Here is a 15,160-nt window from a genome sequence, read left to right as displayed (position 1 = left end):
AAATATATGTAATTACAGAAAGACCAGACTTACCTGAAGAATGTGAAGATTGACCAATGATGTGAATTTCAGGTTGAATTAGTCTTGCATTTCTAGTATATCTTTAAGAAAGTGAGGAAGAAAGTGAGGAAGCTGATAACCCTTAAAATACTTAGGGGTTTATTTTGAGCTAAAGTAAGTACTTGATACCTGTTGATCACTGAAAAAGCTGTCTCAACCTTTTGAAGAAATTATATTGAAGTGTTATGAAAGAATAGTCTTTTGATGTCTGCTTAGTGTGTGTAGCAACATGAGACAAAATCCCATACTTTGATCAGATGCTTCAGAGCTTACAAGAATAATTAAAAATAAAAAGTTTCTTTGTCTCTTGAGATTCAACATATGTGATTGAATGAATCTGCCCTTTGCCAGTGAATCCAGGCTACATGATTGCCTAAGTCCAAACTGAGAATGGAAATGTGCTCTTACTTTATCTCTCCTGAAAGGCTTTTAAAAACAGGCTGAAGTTTAAAAGGGAGTTCTTTCTTTGCACAGCTGAAAAAGGCTTTGCCTTAAGTTGAGTAATGTGCGTTGCACAGCAATATGGGTAATTACCAATGGTGGCTGTTCTGTCCATCTTAGAAACTCCTTACCAACTGAAGGGAAGATATAAAAATGGTTAAGATAGTTACATCAAGTTGCTTGAATGATATCTTTGCCTTAAAACAAACTGTTTGTGATGCAGTGCAACTGTAATGAGTGGTGTTGCTGACATCTCTTTACTGTTGACAACAATTATCATGTATGACTTCTATCATTACAATATCCCAGTGCAGAAAGATAGACTTTAGTTATCCCATCTGCACAAATGTTTTGAGGGAAAACACACTCCGGGGCATGTGGCTTAAGTAAGGCATTCTCATTCCAGAGCTTTAGAGGCCATTCAGAATAAACAGTGTCTTTCTTCAAACAGGATGCAGATATGATCCCCTATGTAGCCTTGCTTAACTGTTTCTTGATGTTTCTTAACTACGCCCTGAACATACTGTACCTCTTCTAGTGGCATGAGACATCACTGTCTGGTTGCAATGACAGTAATGAAATTCTTTGTCAGTGAATCTTCATTTAATATTTACATTTGCTTGAATCTTTTTCTTTGAACTGGCCAGAATTGATCATACATTAAACGGCTTATTCCCAGTCCTTGATGATGTATAGTACTCAGACTTTATCTGAATAGGAAGCTCAAAACAAATTGGAAATGTAATTATCAATTTGAAATTAAGGAAAGAGAGGGATATTACACAAATTGCATTACAGCTGCTGGTATAGTGTGCTGCAGTTGTTCCAGGGCATCATGACAGGTATGGTGTTTACCCAAAGTTACTTGTGCTATAACTTAGACACAATTCAACTACAATTGTCTGTAAAGTAAGTGAACAAGGTGGCAGATACAAAAAGGGTTTTCAGAATCTCTGTGTAACCTTTTTTGAGTTTGATTAGCTCACTGTTTGGGGTTTTATTCTCTATGTCTGTGGGTGGAGTATGAGTGTTCAATCCCTCTGATTCTCACTAAAGCAGTTGCAGAATGTGTGTCAGACATGTGCAGCCACTTCCGTGGAGGAGAGGTTTCAAACGTGGCATGAATACAAACATAAAACACAGGGACTGTTTTTCTTGAGGAAAGCTTTGTATTCCCACATCTTTTTGTGTCTTGTACCTTACTCAGAACACACTTATACTCAAGGATGGTGTTGCTTTCCATGTAAACGTGATGAAGGCCTTTAGAGGCATCACTGAATAGAAATCCTTGTTGTGTTTTCCTCCTTGCTTAGGAGGAAAAATAATGAGGTGGGTATGAGTATGTAAACTGTTAATGCATAAAGATGTGCTGCTACTCATCTAGCTAAGAATATTTCCATCTGAAAGTTGATGCAACTTCTAAGTGAAGATGAATCCTACCATTTACTTCAATTGGATAGGGGAGATCTTTGAAGAAGGAAAGGTGGTTCTTTGTGTGTGACATTTGATTTCAGTGGTGCTAACCAACAATCCTTGGTCTCTTAATCCTTTATTTCTTTCAGATCCATAACTAACAATTCCTTAAAAGAGACAATCACCTACCTTTAATGATACTGCATTTATAACCTTGAAAACAGGAATGCAGCTGATGCAGACATTGTGTTATTTTCTGCAGAAAACCTGAAATAACAGTGCTGGGCTGTGACATGCCTTGTTAGCAGTGGGGTCCTTAACTCTTAGATATAGTTCAGAAGTCTGGATACTAACAACTGCTTCCTTACCGATTAATTTTGAATACCTAACTTGCTATTGTTTGTTCATTTTTTCAAAAATAATCCTTAGCAGAGGGAAGTTATGAATACCTAATCAGCTCCCTGCATCTCTATCTTCCCTCATAGTAATGTCTCTTAATCAAACCAGTGCATCATTCATATAGCTAAGCTTTATATTTATATGCAAGAATATGGTCAGAGCAAGCTTGAGATAAAGAAGGAATGTGAGCTGTAACTTCAAGACCTTCCCTTCTTTAGCTGTATCTGAACTGCAAAGCACATGCAAGTGAGCTCATATTTAGGTGTTTTGAAGTGTCATTTGCAATTTCTGGATGTTCTTGCTCTTCTAATGATCACAGCACTCACTAAAACCACATGTTCTCTGCATGTGTATCTGTATCAACACCTCTAGTCAACTTTTGTAATTTAACTTACAAGGCTGACTTCACTTTCTGTGCAGTTCAACCCGAGAGGATGCCTGTTCAATGTGCTGTTGTAAAGACCTTAACAGAATTATTGCTGACGGGCATAGCAAGAAGCACGAGTTTTGGGAGAGGTCCAAAGTAGACATTCTGAAGGCTGACCAGCAGAGGGAAGGTAGCAGATTGTTATGCCTGTTTAAAAAAACAAAAAGAAAATACAAAAAGCAAAACAAAAACCCCAACCTCCTTTTTTCTTTAAAAAAAAAAAAGTGGCTACATGCTGTGTGGAGTGAAGTTGTCCGAAGGAACTTGCACTGGGGCTCTTTACTGTGTCTGAATGCCTTGATTTTTGCAGAGTCTTTTTAACAATGGGGAATGGAGGGTGCCTGGAAAGCACTGTGTCAGACGTGATTGTCATCTTTGTATGAGCTATGGGTAAAACATACGGGGAGATGTTTTCAGATTGTTAATAATAAAGTTGTTACTACATAAAATGTTTGGTGCAATGAGATGATATTTGGAATCAGTGGGAGCTGAAGCAATCCCATCTTCTGCTACTTAACTTTTCCTGGCAAACTACAATCCATCGAGCCAGTCTGTCCTCTGAGCACCCTTGGAAGATCAGCCTGGGAGTTAACAGGCATAATTCTACTGGGTAGCAGAGACCATGGGTTAAATATATTTGTTTTATGACACAGATCTGCCTTTCCTTCTTTCATGCCGGTATGTACACACAGTCTCTAACTTCCCACGTTTCATAGGCAATAAATTACCTGTGTTTTTCCACTAGCAATATCAAGGCACTCCTCACTGACACGTATTCATTTTAGAAGCTCTAATTTCCTTTCCTCTTGGGTGAGAGAATTAGGAGGTGTGTAATTGAATTCAAAATACTTGTTTCCAACTTGTATGAGATAGTTGCTCTTTACTTCTGATGCAGATAAAGTTTTATGTTCTCAAATGTCTTTGTTATTTTAACTAGAGTATAGTTAATACAACTGCTTCTGTAAGATAGTGCTTCATGTGTATTGTTTGCATTTAGTAAAACCTCTGTTTGCTTTTTCCAAGTGTTAGCCCGGTGGGACTGGAGTCCCTGTGGAGCAATAACATCTGTTTCCTAGGTCTTGTCTGTTTACAGTATTATCTCTGACTAAGTTTGCAGTTTAACCTGGTTAAACATTGTATTCACCTGGTCTTGTTCCTAATCCTGGTGGGCTCAGGGTTAAAGGGTATTAAGAATTCGGCTTGCAAGGCTCAGTGAAACTTTTGAGATCCTCATTTAAGGAAACATGGAGAGAGTTGTTTGTATAGTTTGCCAAAATTTCTGTTTGTGGTGTGATTTTTAATTCTTGGTGTCTTAAAAATGTATAACAACCAGAGCTCTTAAATGTCTTTCAATTTGTAGACCCCTGACAGACTTTCTACTGAAGAGCTTAAGTCCTTTTACAGTAAATTTAAGAGTTTTGTGTTTCTTAATTATTTACCCAAGCACTTTTAAGAAAAAATTCAGGGAATTTGTAGACCTGTAGGCTGTAAGGTGAAAATCAGTGGTTTAGCAAGTTCCGCCATAACGCTGGAAAAGATGTTCTTTTAGTTCTGGAGCTTCATGTTACTCTGAAATAGTTGTAAATGGAAGACATTTTCCAGTTCAAGAAAAGCCCTCAAAATACAAGTAGATCTAATTCCTTACCCTCAGACAGGTCCTTAAAATGAGTAAATAAATGAAAGTGGTTTATACAAATGTCAGCATTGTCTTTTAGTGTGTATACTTGAGCAAAAACTTGAGAAGTAGCCGGTAGATTACCAAGTTAAATGCTTTAGCCAAGAATATGCTCTTCCCATAGTCTTAGCAGAACTGCCTCTTTGAGACCAAGATGCTCACCCAGTATTCTTTGGGGGTGTCCCAAAGGTGAGGACTTTGATCTCTTATGATTCTGCGTGTGACTCAGACAAGTTCATAGCCAACACAGGCTGGAAAGTACAGAGAGAAAGAGGGACAAACTTGAAATGCAGACAAAAGAATAATCTTGCTTATTAGCAGGACTAAACCCTGCCTGATACTTGCCAGCCCACAGTTCCTACTCTTTTTGCCAGCAGTTGCAGACTTTTCTTCGTGTTATCATATAGTGCCATTGAGGCAGTCCAGTTTTGGGCTGCTTTGTAGTATATTCATAAACTGGAATAGGAACTTACAGCACTTCTTTGCTTTGCTCTCTTGTAAGTCCTTTTCCACATAAGAAGAGTGGAGTGGCACTTCTGATGTGGTAGTGGTGAAACTATGTAACTGGTGTTAGACTGAAGAGTCTTGGCATTTGGTTGCACAGTAATGTAATTTAACTTCCTTGAATATTCCTGTTGAAGCAGAGGTAGTATTTATAGTGCTTTTTGTAATTTTGGATTGTATTCATTGTCCTGGTTCTCTAACTTAGCAGTGCATGACCTTTCTTTTTACCTCATATTTTTAAAGGCAGAAAAATAACACTTCCAACTTCCTTGTATTCAGAGACCTGTCAACCCTATGATTTGAGGGTGCTGCGCTCCAATGGCCTGTCAGGCAAAGGTGTGTGCACAGGAGTCACTTGGACTGATGTTGCAGAAAGCTTGTACCATGAAGGTATTTGCTCTTCAGACACTTGTGTTTGCCCAGGGAAAGTGAAGCAGCCCTTGTCTGTGTATGGCAGCCGTCACCTGACTAATGGGCACTGCCCAGGCTGAGCAGCAGCAACAAGCCCCTGCTGCTGCCACTGCCCTCTAAAATAACACTGAGCATGAAACAGAGCTGAGAGGTGTGTGTGGATATCTGGAACCGGAAGGGGAAGCTAGAGGGACATTTTCCACAAATCTGTAGGAGGCGAGGCTCTAACATTTGTGGTCTGCTGTGCAGTGTTTGTCTTCATTGTAGATATTAAAGAGTTTCTAGAATGAAGTTATGTAAAGCTTTGGACAGACCTTGGACTTTCTGCTGTGAATTCTGGAGGCCAGCAATTTCAGGCTGAAAAACTCTGAACTGGGTAGGTTTTCTCTATTTCTCTGCAGAAACACTGTCGTTAAGTCACAGGTAATAACCAGCAATGGTTACATTCTGCATGGGATATATTTCCTGTCAGAGTGGGGCTGGGGTTGATAAGTGACTGAGAGATGTCATATTCTTCTGTACATGGTGATTCTTCACTTTAACTGACGTGCTTTCCTTCTGTCTTACAGTGTTCTCCCTCTTACTGTGCCACCAGGAAGCGAAGGGTAGTTCGACAGAGGAATATGTTCTCAGCAGCAGATAATAATTTTGCAGCAAGAAGACATTTTAGGGCTTTTCTACATAGGAGTTATTGAGGAGAAAAAATAATGTGAATTTAAAGCCAAATCATCCTTTGGAAATAATTTGGAGCAGATGAGATCATCAGATTTTCAAAAATTAGGTTGCCCTCCAGCTTTTCAGCTGCTTGTCATGGGTTCAGAAGAAATTACTCTAATCCTGAACTGTAACCATCTCTTTAGCAAAGGCTTTTATTAGAGCAAGGTCATTCATTGTTCTTCCTTAATTTCTGTCTTTCCTCAGGGTGCAGTTTTAATGCTTCTGTATTCAAAAGGTCAGAAGTCAGTGTCTTACTCATTATTTTGTTTGGCCGTGAATGCTTCAGCTGATACTTGTGTAGAATGACCAGGCTAGTTGTGAATGGCTGATGAGCTGACTAAAAAGGTTGAAAGCTCCCCTTCCTAGAACTGAAATCTTGCTTTTGTTTTTTCATTTGTAAGTTATGGTAAATTATGAAGTCTACAAGAGTGTCTTATATTAGTTTTGTGTTCAGTCTCATTATACACAAATGAAACTTTAAATTCTTTTCCCCCCTTCCTTGCAAGTCTTATTAGAGATTCTACATCTTTCTTGGATGTAATTTATTATGAAAGTGACCATCAGGAAAGCTGGTCAAGACATGACAGGCACCTCTATTAATATTAATTTTAAGTTAATTTCAAAACCTGATACTGAAATAGCTATAACTGGCTAACTAAAATCCCTTCTACTTAGCAGGGAAAGTGAAAGTTTACAGGTTATTTGGGCATTGCCTTTTAATACACCACACTCTTCTAATTTAGGCAGAGCATAACGTTTTAACCTTAAGAGAATATTAACAAACAGGAGAAACCTCAGTCAGTGACTACGAGCTGGTGCCTTGTTCCCCTGTGCTTGGTGTTCATCTTGATTAGTACAGTTCAGTGCAGGGAATTCAGTAGGGAACTGTTCACATCCATATAGAGCCAATTAAATGTTTTATGTATAGAAGCTTTACACTAAATGACATATATTTGACTTGACTTGGGTTATTGAACAAATGAGAAATGAGGGGCTTTGTATGCCACGGTGCATATAATGTAGCCATTTTATATTTTATACAGTTGTTATATAATATTTCTATTTCATTTGTTAGTGTTTTATGTTGTTCACCAGTCTGCACAGCTGTGTTAAATGCAAGCACTTAGAATTCGTAAGGGAGGAATCTTCAGATTCATTAACACAACTCTTACTTAAAGGAAAACTTTATTTTGTAATTAAGTCTAGAGTTTCCTTCATTGTGTTTTTAAGACCACTTCTAGAAAATGTTTCTGACCTTTAGAATTGTAAATGAATTTTGAGGGGTGTTTTGTGGGCGTTGTTTTGTTTCCACAATGAAATTAATAGGGTTTACTGTGCCTTTTACCCAAAGTATAGGACAGGTGTTCACTAGAAAGGAGAGTCTTGTGTCTGCAGTGACTTAGTGAACTTGAGTATAGAACAATGCTATTTGGTAACATCAAACATGTCTCCATCTTTGTTTTTCTGACTTTACAAATCAATTGAAAGTGTTTCTATCTTTGCTCTATCCTTGGCTGCTGCAGCCACTAAGATGTTTAAGGCTGATTTTTTCTTTTTTTGAACAAAAAAATCTGTAGTGTTTCTCTTTGTGCCTGCAATCATTTATTTTTCTATTCAGTTTTCTGTAGTTGGGATGGGTTTCACCTAGAGCAGAAATGAAGAGTGTTATGTTTTTCTTCTTTAAACCGAATGCCTTGAGGATTTAGTTTTGTGATCTACTTCAAAAATGTTTATTTCGCAAAACAAAAGCAAGGATGTTATCACTTAGTCCTGACATGTAATTCCCTGAGTGAGTCAGAGTAGAGGGATGCACCACACATTATATTTAAACTGTTCTTGAGAGTACTGTATCCACACATCCCTAGCAACATGGCCACTCAGCTTTTTAAAACCTGTTTTCCCATGTGATCCTACTCATCGCTTTCTTTCCCAGATGAGTTCTTTAACTTTTCATTGTTGTTGGTCTAGTTGTTCTTTAGCTTAAATAATAACACTTACTGGTATTTTTTCCAAATTTCTTCAGATATTCAATAATTTTAATGGAAAATGGAAAGATAATTATTAAAAAAAAAATTATCTACCTCCTGCCGCTAAGGTAGCAGTTTGTCATGTAGAATACAAAAAGGAGCTGGTGGGGAAAAAATGTTTTCAGGTAATAACTTGGGGGGGCTCTGTTTTAATTTAGTAGTAACTCCAGCTGCTTAGCTGTTGTACAGAACAGATTAGTATTATCTGGTGTTGCTGGCATCAGAATTCAGAGGTCCTCAGGCTGCTTTTTTTGTACCTATAGTCCAGTTCTGCAAATTACTTGTTCAGCAGTCTTCTCACAGAACCCACTTCCTATGGGTACATTCTTCCCAAGAACATGGGGAGGAGATGCTAGGAGCAGAGCAAGGACTGTTCAGGAGGTACCTAAGAAAGGTATAAATAAGAATGGTTGGAAGAATGGAGAGTCATGAATGAAGGTTCTTTATGGAGGAAGGGGTTTGTTTGTTTTGTCAGGAACCACTGTGCTGAGTTACAGTTTCTCAGTGAGGGCTTGAGATGAAGCAGTTTTATTTGGAGAGTGTGTGGGGTTGTTACTAATAACTCCTTTTGTCTCTCTGAAGACTTTATGATCTGTCTTCTCTTGCAGAATTTGTGCCACTTCTATGTTCAAACAGGTCTCAAAACCAATGGGTTTTAAGCTGTAGTTGTAATGTCACCTATGAATGTTCTTCTGAGCAAGCAGCAGCAATGCAGCTCCAGACCAGGCTTGAAATGTCTGGATTTCAGCAATTTTATTTATTCTTTCCTAAACAAATGCTGCTCTTGGTCACTCTATTTAGACTTTGTGTGTATCTGTGAATATGTAGATACATAAAAAATGCATATATATGTTCACAGGGTTGTCTCCATGTCTTTTAAGAATAAAACAAGTTCACAGAAGATAGAAGATAGAAGGCCAAAAAAGAATTAATTTTGTTAAAACTGGGAAAGATTAGATGTGAAACCATGAGGAGGAGGTCTATTCCAAATACCAATTTAGAGGAGTAAACACCACAGGTGGAAGGAGAGGATATAAGAGTAATATACTTGCATTAAAGAATGATTTTTCTTTTCCTTCTTAGTACTTCTAATAACTCTTCCTCCATTCAGGATCTGTACCTGTTGTGGGTGGGAGTTTGGGGGCCTCTGAGTGAGGAAAAGGTGTCAGGTGGGGAGCTTCTTTTCTCTCAAATATTCGACACACAAAATGTGCAAGAACCACTTCATTAAAGCTGGGGTTTTTCAGTGTGTGCTGTTTGGTAGACAGGGGCTATACATGACATCTCATAGTGGTAGAAGGCAAGTATAAAAATAGGAATATTTTTAATACTGATTTGATCCAGCTGTGGAGGAGACATTGCTTGGATGCAAGTTGAGCAGCTCTGATGTTTTTTGTCTTTCTTGCCAGCTCTATGTGGCCACTGAAGCCATCCTCATTGCGTTGGTGGGTGCAACTCCTCCCTACTACTGGGATCTTCAAGGGCTCTCAGCTAATCAGAGCCATGGCAACCATTCAGTGAGCGAGCAGGGAATTTTTGGGGAATGGCTTCTGACTGCCAATGGCAGCGAGGTGCACAAGCACGTACACTTTGGCAGCAGCTTCACATCCATAGTCTCTGAGGTAAGTCTGAAATGTGTTTTGCAGCCTCGTGTGTGAGTAGTAAATCTTACTGAGATGGTTTAGGGGGACTGGTTGTACTGCTTCTTTCTTGCATACTAATGCATGTTTTGATTAGCAAATGAGACGTGCTACCTCCAGTTAGAGAACAGGTAATGTGCTCATGTCTTTATTGGCAACAAAAGCTAGTTTTATACCTCTCTGCAGATCTTGACCAGTGTTCTGCTCCAACACTTCCCACCTCTTCCATGTGGAAGTTAGGTATTAGATCCTGTCGCCTGGTTCCTGATTTCAGCTGGAATCACGACATGAATTTTACTAACATGTTGAAAAAACTTTATGGACTCTGAGGTCTTTCTGGCCACCTCTTGCAATGTCCTTGCTGAGCTCCAGTGCATGTAGTACATTCATCATGCAGTTAGCAAGCATTGGAGGAACTGGAGAGGAAGTGGTTTCTGCAGTTTTTACAACTCCAAATATGAGAACATGAGCAGGAGGGAGTCAGGTGGACAAAGCATCTCCCTCCCATTCTGTTCCAAAATAAGCTTTAGCTTTGTTGGCACAGCCTCTGTGTTTTTAAAGTGATTTCTTCCGTGGTGTAGCCACAGTCCCTACAGGAATGATTCCAGACTGTGCACTGATGTGTGCAACACCTGCCCTTCCTGGGGCTGTCAGAATCTGTTAATGTCAGATTGTTCTGTACAAGAGCCCTGAGTGCATTGGTTACAAGACCTGAATGTAGAGTTGAACTGTGGAGTCAAGTGTAGTACCACTTGATAGTTCATGGCTATTGTCCAGATGTATTAATGCTATCCAAATTACTCCTGTAAAGCACTTTATTGGTTAGGAGCATATTAATAAAAATGGCCAGCTTTGGAATAGTACCAAGCCATTGTGTACAAAAGGCATTGCTTCTTGTTCTGGCAATAAAGAGGATATGAGTACTTATGATACCATTTAAATTAAAAATTGAATGGATGGTGGATTTCTTAAACATTATTTGAAACTGAATAAGGTTTTTTCATTTTCTCTGGGGTTTTTCTTTTTGATTTTTTTAACTTACCCAAGAATCTTTCACTCTTTTAAACTTGATGAGTCAGAGATGCTTGTAGAGCCTAGCATGCAACATCAGTTTTATACAGATTTTTATGCATTTTGGCTGCAAAAATAAGAAATGCAGATAAAGAATAAAGCCTTCTTTAACAACAAAATAAACCCAAAAAATCTCCCCAGCCAGACAAGAAAAAACAAAACCCAAGGTAACTTGTATAGATTCTGCTTTGTAATTCTTTAGCATATATTTCAATAAAGGCCCATGTGAATAAAATTTTTTTACCTCTTCTGTTTCCCTCTATTAAAATACAGTTTTTCAGAATTTGTTAGCTGAATGTTTGGTATATTTGGAAGTTCTGTGCTAAGCACAAAGATTTTGAGAGAGAATGTACATATTTGGATAATATTTAACCATTAGTTCATTATTAATCTAACTCCGTGATTGATTGTAAAGAAGTTTTTTTCTGCATTTGAGGAGGATGTATCAATGTTAACCTTGTTGGTGTCACTGATAACATGACCATTACAAATTTACACTGAAAAATATTCTGGTGTTAAAAGCTTGATTTGTGAATAAGCATATATGTAGCATACTTTTACGTAGACGAGGAAAGCCTTGAGCTTTCTAAAGGGCTTAGATGTTGAGATAAATTTTCAGAACAAATTTTGCTTTGCAACCAAATTATCTCTTAATCCCGGGATGATTCAGAAAGCATCTCATACCAACAATTTTCCTGTTGGCAGCTTTTAAAATTTTTATACCAAAAGTTAGGGCGTGATTCTTGTAGCTGCTATAAAACAAACTGACTGTGTTATTTCAGGGTAAAATTAATCTCCTATGCAATTATTTTACAAATGTATTTTTCTGTGGAGTTGTTTTTAAAGTCTTAAGAAGCTTCAAAAGCTGATTTGTGGTCATGTTGTTGGTTTCAGTTAAATTTTGTCAGTCTTGGCGCTTTTTGGGCACAATTCCTACTGTATCAGTTACCACCTCTCCGTTAAAGTGACAATGCAAAATGAAGCAGATACAGAAAGTAAGCAAGTTATTTTCTTGGAGCTTATAAATGATGTTTTGTTAGCTTCCTAATCTTGGTGAGGCTTAATTGCATGGCTGTGTTCTCATGATGAGGTAGTTTATAACTGAGCTTTGAAGTAATATAAGCTTTGCTAGAAAGGATATTTAATGGGATTTTGGTAGAGGAAGAGAAGATTATGAGGAGAAGATTAGAGTGTTATTGCAGGGATAATGACATAATCACCAGCTTACCAGCACAGGAAGAAGAGTTGGTTGTCACTAAAAGAAAACATTATCTCAAGGTGTGAGAGGAATAGAAAAAGAAAAGAACAGAAGATGTGGAGTGTTTAGAATACAAAAGGAAATAACTTTTGAACAGTGAGAGCATGGCATACTTTCATTCTACACTTCTGTTGGGCAAAGAATTTTCTGTCAAGTTCAACTTGAGACATTAAGTCTGTAAGAATCAAACATTTCAAGATCAGCTTTGTATCTGGAATTAAAAAGAACTGGAAATGACAAAGTACACTGTAAAAAAGATAAGCGTGTGCAGAAAACCTCACTGACCTGTCTAGTGCTACCAAAGTATTGCTCAGTGACAAGACAGTTCATAAAGAGGAGCCATTTGCAGGATTATTTTCCAATTTAAACCACAGCTGTTTTTTCACTTTGTAGGCCTACACACTGCAGTGGCTCATGTCAATAGATAGAACTGAGTCTATTTAGGTTAGTAGCTCTATGTGAAAGAAGGCAGAAAAAGGGGAAGTGGGAGAAAGCTGCAAAAATTAGAGTATTGTGAGGAATCTCTTCTTGATTTCAGAATCAAAGACTGTATTTGTTTTGGGAGAACTGTGCAACTGTTAGTATCCTGCATCAAGACAGTAGTTGTGTTTTGGTGACTGATGATTTACTGAATATGATGCTTAGGAGATTTATGCGGAGCTTGATCTTCTTTCAATTATGTATCATCCAATTGTTAGCTGTTGGTGATCTGCTTGGATTCTGATTAATTTGCCTTTTTGCTGGTTTGTTGTTTCTGTTTTTCTCCCCCCTCCATCCAGTGGTTTTTAATAGGGAATGCATCATACAAAGTCAGTGCTGCTAGTTCCTCGTACTTCAGTGGTGTGTTTGTTGGAGCCATCTCCTTTGGCCAGCTCTCCGATCGCTTCGGGAGGAAGAAAGTCTATCTCACAGGTAAGCACTGCCTCCCAACACAATGAATAGTGGAGCTGTTGTGTCTCTGAAGATCAGTGGCAACAGCCCAGTTTCTGCTGAGAGCTTGATATGCAGCTGTAAATCACGTGCTATGATTTTGTTTGTTTTGGCATTCAAATATACTTCTGCCATATAGGTTGAGACAAGAAATTAATATTTCACTATTCAGTCAACATTTGAATACCTGCAAGGTGTTTTGGCTTTGTGGGTCAGGCTTTCGTTTATGCAACATTGTGCTCATGGGATCTCTGCAAATTGCAATTAATATTTCTAGTATTTTTAACAGCATTCTTACATGTACAACCTGTTAGGAATTTGTTGCACCTGTTATTTCCTGTCTGCATGAATTAATTTTTATGTATTTGTGATCCTCATACTGTTTTGAAGCTCATAAGCTTTCCTACTGTCCCTGGATCACACAACATTTGAAACTGCATATTTTGTATAAAGTTGTGTGTCAATGATTGAGCATGTAGAGTTTAAAAAGTGGTTTCTGTTTTTTGTTTTTCTTTTAAAGAGCAACACTCATTCAAAGCACATGAAGGTGGGCCTGCTGTGCAGTGCAAACCTACCACATATTGTCCACTGGCAATGTTTCTCTTCTCTGGTTTCTATACACTGCTTTCTAAAAATGAGGAGACCATTTCCATTTGGTCATTTGGACAAAATATATTTGGTCATATATTTAACCTGTGGCTTCTGTATCAGGGATAAATATGAAGCCATCTTTAACTGGAGTCAGACAATGGTTCTGAGTGTATAAAAAAATTGTCTGCCATAAACTGAATTTAAAGGTTCAAACTGCAAACTGTGTGTAAAAAACCCACTCATTTTGTGTCCCCTGCTTTTTGATATTGACTTTAGGTATTTAAATTTCTTTCCAAACCTGTGGTGGTGGTGTTGACTGTGATGGCTTAGGACAGATGCCAGTGGACATCAAATAAAGATACCAGTAAATGCTTCTGTTTCTTTAGGTACCCTTCTAAAATGAAACTTTTTGCTTTATTTCCAGGTTTTGCTCTTGACATCTTGTTTGCCATTGCAAACGGATTCTCACCCTCGTATGAATTCTTTGCTGTTTCTCGATTCTTGGTAGGGATGATGAATGGTGGGATGTCACTGGTAGCCTTTGTCCTGCTGAATGAGTGTGTGGGTACAGCCTACTGGGCATTAGCAGGTAAAGTGTCTTTATTGTCAGAATTCATAGCTTTCAGTCACACACACCACTTGAGGCACACTGTAAAAGCTATCACTGTAGCAGTTGCAGATTTAGCTCCACTTGAGCATATCTGTGATCACAGTCTTTGAACTCTGCTTGTTTAATATGAACGTTGGACAAGTAGAGTAGATGACCTGGGGCCATTCAGATCTCTGCATCACTCAAGTTGACAAAGATTCAGCTGAAACATCTCCCATGAATGTTACCCAGGTAAATACTCATCCAAGGTTTGTCACAGCTGAGCTCTATCATTTTTGGACTGTGATAAACAGAGTTAAGTGTTTGTATGCTAAATGTCAATTCTTTCCTTCCTGGCAGTTCTCAAAAAAAAGTCAAAAGTGTTTTTATATAATGGGAAGATGAGACAATTATTGTTTATATGTTAAAAAAAAAGTTGACCTACGAAGTTGTCCTGTGCAGTAATTAGAATTTAGAAGATACAGACACCTCTAACTGTGCTGGTTACTAATGTTGGACCTGTCCTTCAGATATATGTGTGTAACCTGCGCTGCTACAGCTCCAGGGCCTGACTTGAAAAGCCCATGAAGTGCTAAGCTGAGACTGTTTTAAAATAGGGTATCTTACAGATCATGGGAGCTACAAATACTACATATTCCTAAAAATACCAGTTTTTCAATGTTTTGTAGTATTTAATTTTACACGTAGAATGCTGCATATTTATGCTGCATACATACACATATTTATATTTGGAATTAGAAGACTTCATTTTTCAGGGCTTTGTTGGGTTTGGAGGATGTAGAAGGGCGCTTTTTGGGCTTTTATTGATCTTTGTAATTAGATGTAATACTACTCTGCATGAGTGAAGGACAGGGTATTCTTTGGTCTAAGAGCTGTGGTTTTGCCTGAATTGCTGAGTGAATTTTTGCTAATGAAGAAATTAGCTCTTGTCTGATCCCATGTGTTGAGATTTACTAATGTTTCTTACAGAAGTGATAATGTTCTGT

The 15,160-nt window shown here is 38.1% G+C and overlaps 1 protein-coding gene across 5 annotated transcripts in view; it reads left to right on the top strand.

Moving 5' to 3' along the window:
- Positions 1 to 15,160, top strand: part of SLC22A15 (solute carrier family 22 member 15) — a 48,558-nt gene that overhangs the window by 3,329 nt on the left and 30,069 nt on the right. For all 5 annotated transcript variants that reach the window (XR_014854269.1, XR_014854271.1, XM_085070470.1 and 2 more), the window contains exons 2-4: positions 9,484 to 9,696; positions 12,823 to 12,955; positions 13,989 to 14,153. Coding sequence is in view for 3 of the 5 variants with exons in the window: in XM_085070470.1 (XP_084926596.1) it covers positions 9,484 to 9,696; positions 12,823 to 12,955; positions 13,989 to 14,153 (511 nt within the window). In the remaining 2 variants the exon portion in view is untranslated. The remainder of the gene's footprint in view (positions 1 to 9,483; positions 9,697 to 12,822; positions 12,956 to 13,988; positions 14,154 to 15,160) is intronic.

Source organism: Lichenostomus cassidix, chromosome 1, assembly GCF_008360975.1.
Source record: "Lichenostomus cassidix isolate B80296 chromosome 1, HeHo_3.0, whole genome shotgun sequence".
Classification (NCBI taxonomy): domain Eukaryota; kingdom Metazoa; phylum Chordata; class Aves; order Passeriformes; family Meliphagidae; genus Lichenostomus; species Lichenostomus cassidix.
The sequence above is the reverse complement of the archived record's forward strand: the minus strand, read 5'-3'. Positions and strand labels throughout refer to the sequence as shown.